The 3,117-nt window shown below is 40.8% G+C and overlaps 1 protein-coding gene across 3 annotated transcripts in view; it reads right to left on the bottom strand.

Annotated features, from left to right (window-relative positions):
- Positions 1-455: 455 nt before the first annotated feature.
- GPBP1 (GC-rich promoter binding protein 1) overlaps positions 456-3,117 on the bottom strand; it is a 17,193-nt gene continuing 14,531 nt past the window's right edge. For all 3 annotated transcript variants that reach the window (XM_010143136.1, XM_010143134.1, XM_010143135.1), the window contains exons 9-10: positions 2,014-2,116; positions 456-915 (exon numbers count right to left, since the gene is read on the bottom strand). In XM_010143136.1, the coding sequence (XP_010141438.1) occupies positions 757-915; positions 2,014-2,116 (262 nt within the window). In that variant the 3' untranslated portion in view covers positions 456-756. The remainder of the gene's footprint in view (positions 916-2,013; positions 2,117-3,117) is intronic.

Genomic DNA, 3,117 nt, shown 5'->3' with positions numbered 1-3,117 from the left:
AGTTTATTTTCCATGAAGTGGACAAATCCAGCCAGCATGTGAATAGCAAAATCGAAGTGTTTATTTTCCCACAAGAAAAGTGTTCACTGTAAGAATACTGGGACTTGCAATAACCCATAAAGCTTTTAATATAAAGCTTAGTTCTAGAAATTTGAACTGTAACATCAGGGTCTTTTGTCGTTAGTAACAACGACTACACTACAAATAGCTAAAGAGCAGTTGTGTGGAAGAAGTGCAACAGTACAACAGCCCAGTTGAGTTTTACTGCACTTTGCTCATTTTAGCCAACATGCTACATTGCCCTTTTTGTGTACAAAGTGGATTGAAGGACTTCCAGTGTAAGACAGATGCTACTTGGCAAGCAAAACACTGTGTGAAGCTGCCCTTTTTTTCCTTATAGACTTGGGCATTTTAAGACAGAAGCTTTGCAAGACATTACACAATTCTTTGCTTTTATTATTAAATGAGAAAGTCTGATTTGTTACATTGTCACATTTGCTAGTCAGAAATGCTTCAGTGATGAAGACAGACAACGCTAGGCCAAGCCAAGCCCTCTTTCTAAAATATTTGTTTACAAAGAAATTATAGTAATGCTTAACACACCCAACACAATACTTGTTCCTTTCTTCAAAGAAAAGTTCCATCATTCTTACTGTAAGAGTACGTTACTACACAAATTAGAAATTTTGTTTGGACAACACATCCCCAAAATTTTCATGAGGTCAAAACAGGCTTCTACAGATGTTACAGAAATCTTCACATATCATCATCATCTGATGTGTCACTGCTGCTTGTCTCAGAATCCTCGTTCTCCAGAGTAGGTTTGAAAGTGCTGGTTTTCCAGGGGCTAAGTTTAAAATCACAGATGAGCCCATTTTTCAAAATGCCATTTTTCCGAAGGCTGTTTTTTTGTAACTGAAATGAGAAAACAACATGTATTTAAAGAAGGAACTTAACACAACAATCTGCTGCATTTTAACTTTCTCTACATCTTCATCCCTGGGCTACATTAGATCCACAGCATTTCATATACACATACAAAGGAAAACTCCCCTGCGAGCCTCTACATTCAGGCCAACCACCTGTACCCAAGCATGCGCGCACACCTCCAATTGTGCTAATCCTCCGCAGTCAATGAGAGCTTACCCTCTTCTCATCCACCTCCTCAGACATACCGACCCTGCGATCCCTCCTCCCCCTGCAACCTCTCTTTCCCCACGGCCTCTCCTGCAATGAAGTCCCTGTTTCCACAGCACTGCAAACATCTGTGCTAAGAAGGGCAGGGTCTGCAATTAAGAAAGGGGCCCAGAAGAGGACAAGCAGCAGGGAAATACGAGCATTCCAATCTGTCTAGTCAAAAATCACTGGAGAGAAGGAAGCAACTGATTCTAAAAGAAGAAAGGAATTACTGCAGTTCCACACATAGTGCAGAAGCTGGGCAATAAGCCAAGCATTTAACAGTTTAATATTCCAAATGCTCTAATTAATACATGGGTGGCTAGACTTACAGAAATATTAAGTGTTCAGATTTGCCCATGATTCTCCCTTTCAGCACTCCCTCACTGACCCCATCAGGAATACACACTACTAATCTAAAAAAAGAGAAAAGAAGAGTCAAGATTGTCTTTCAGACTTTGTTACTAGTGAATTAAATGCCTCTCACTTTCCAACAGAGAAAATTCAGATTTTGGAGAAGCTGCATAAAGACTTTGAAAGAGAATTCCTTTTCCTCAGGCTAACCTGAGATGCTGGAAAGCCTATGTAATTCAGCAATGCTGAAACCACTCAGAAGCACTCCCTTACCCTTCCCTTAATATTCTAAGGATAGGCCTTACCTACAATAAGCACTGATCGCCTATCTTCTTAAAGCAATGATTGTTCCGAAAGCAAAATACTGAAATGGCATTGAAACGGCAACATACCTAACCATCAAAATTACTGCAGATCCACTCAAAAGGTTAGCACTAAGGGTAGCCAACTCAAATTCATCAGGGAACATTAATTTCTTGTTACCTGTTCTCTAATGGCACGGAACTCTCTCATCTCATCCTCTGTTAATGGAGCACATGTTTCATCATTTTCACTGTATTCCTGCCAACCCATTGCCTTTAACAGCCTTTAAATTAAAGAGAAGTACATTAAGGAATTTTCTGCACACACAGACATTTCAGACTCTGCCTACATATGTTTGTAAAAATTCGTAATAGATTAATAAATCCATAATTTTTTTTAAACAATCTGTTACATAAAAGCAGGTTAAAAGCCTTACAAAAGATATACAAAGCATAGAAGTTGAGAAGTTCTCAGGTTCTTCACAGATAAACTTGTTTTACCACTACACGTCATAAAAACTGTACCTTCATTTTAAGACAAGAAATCTGTGTCAGGTGGAAAAGTAAGAATGTATTTCCTTTGTATAACTGCTCTGATGGAGCAGCAGTGCAGCCTCTTGAAATGGCATGAAAAGACACACTGAGACAATCTGCAGGTTTTCCTGGACAACAGAGCAGACATGAGCAATAATGATGGTGCCCTTCCGGTGGTACAGTCCACTGTCACTTGAAGCCCACTCAAGTCCTGAAGTGATTTCTTTTCCCGCCCCTCCCTGTTCCCTAGGCCACAAGCCAGCCCAGGGTCAGTCAGGTACAGATTGCGAAGGACAGCAAAGCAGGACACTAAGGCGCTGCGTCAGCTTTCCAGGCCTTGCACTGCTCACCCTATCACTGGGGAGACAGTCACCACCAGATAGCCTGGTACGTCTGTACTTGGGTCGAGGCCAACAGAGTGGCGAGCCCAATATCTATTTTGTACAAGATGTGCCGATACTGTTACAAGTATCCTGAGAGTTACGCAGGCCAATTCAAGCCCAATTTACCACACAAAGGCTTACCATAACCACCTGTCTACATACACGCAGAGGTCACAGTCAAAGGGCTGGACCAGTATGGAAACACAGCCTCTTGGGATACCACAAATGAAAGACACTTGCCCAGAAACCCTATGAAGGCCATTCAAGTCATCTGAACTGAAAAATAAGAGTTCAATTTGACTTCTACCTTCTAGTAAAAAAAAAAAAAAAAAAAAAAAAAACCAATATCAGAAGCCCCTACCACCCAA

The sequence above is a fragment of the Buceros rhinoceros genome, unplaced genomic scaffold, assembly GCF_000710305.1.
Source record: "Buceros rhinoceros silvestris isolate BGI_N320 unplaced genomic scaffold, ASM71030v1 scaffold1929, whole genome shotgun sequence".
NCBI lineage: Eukaryota > Metazoa > Chordata > Aves > Bucerotiformes > Bucerotidae > Buceros > Buceros rhinoceros.
Note: the sequence above shows the minus strand (reverse complement) of the source record. Positions and strands in the feature narration are given on the sequence as shown.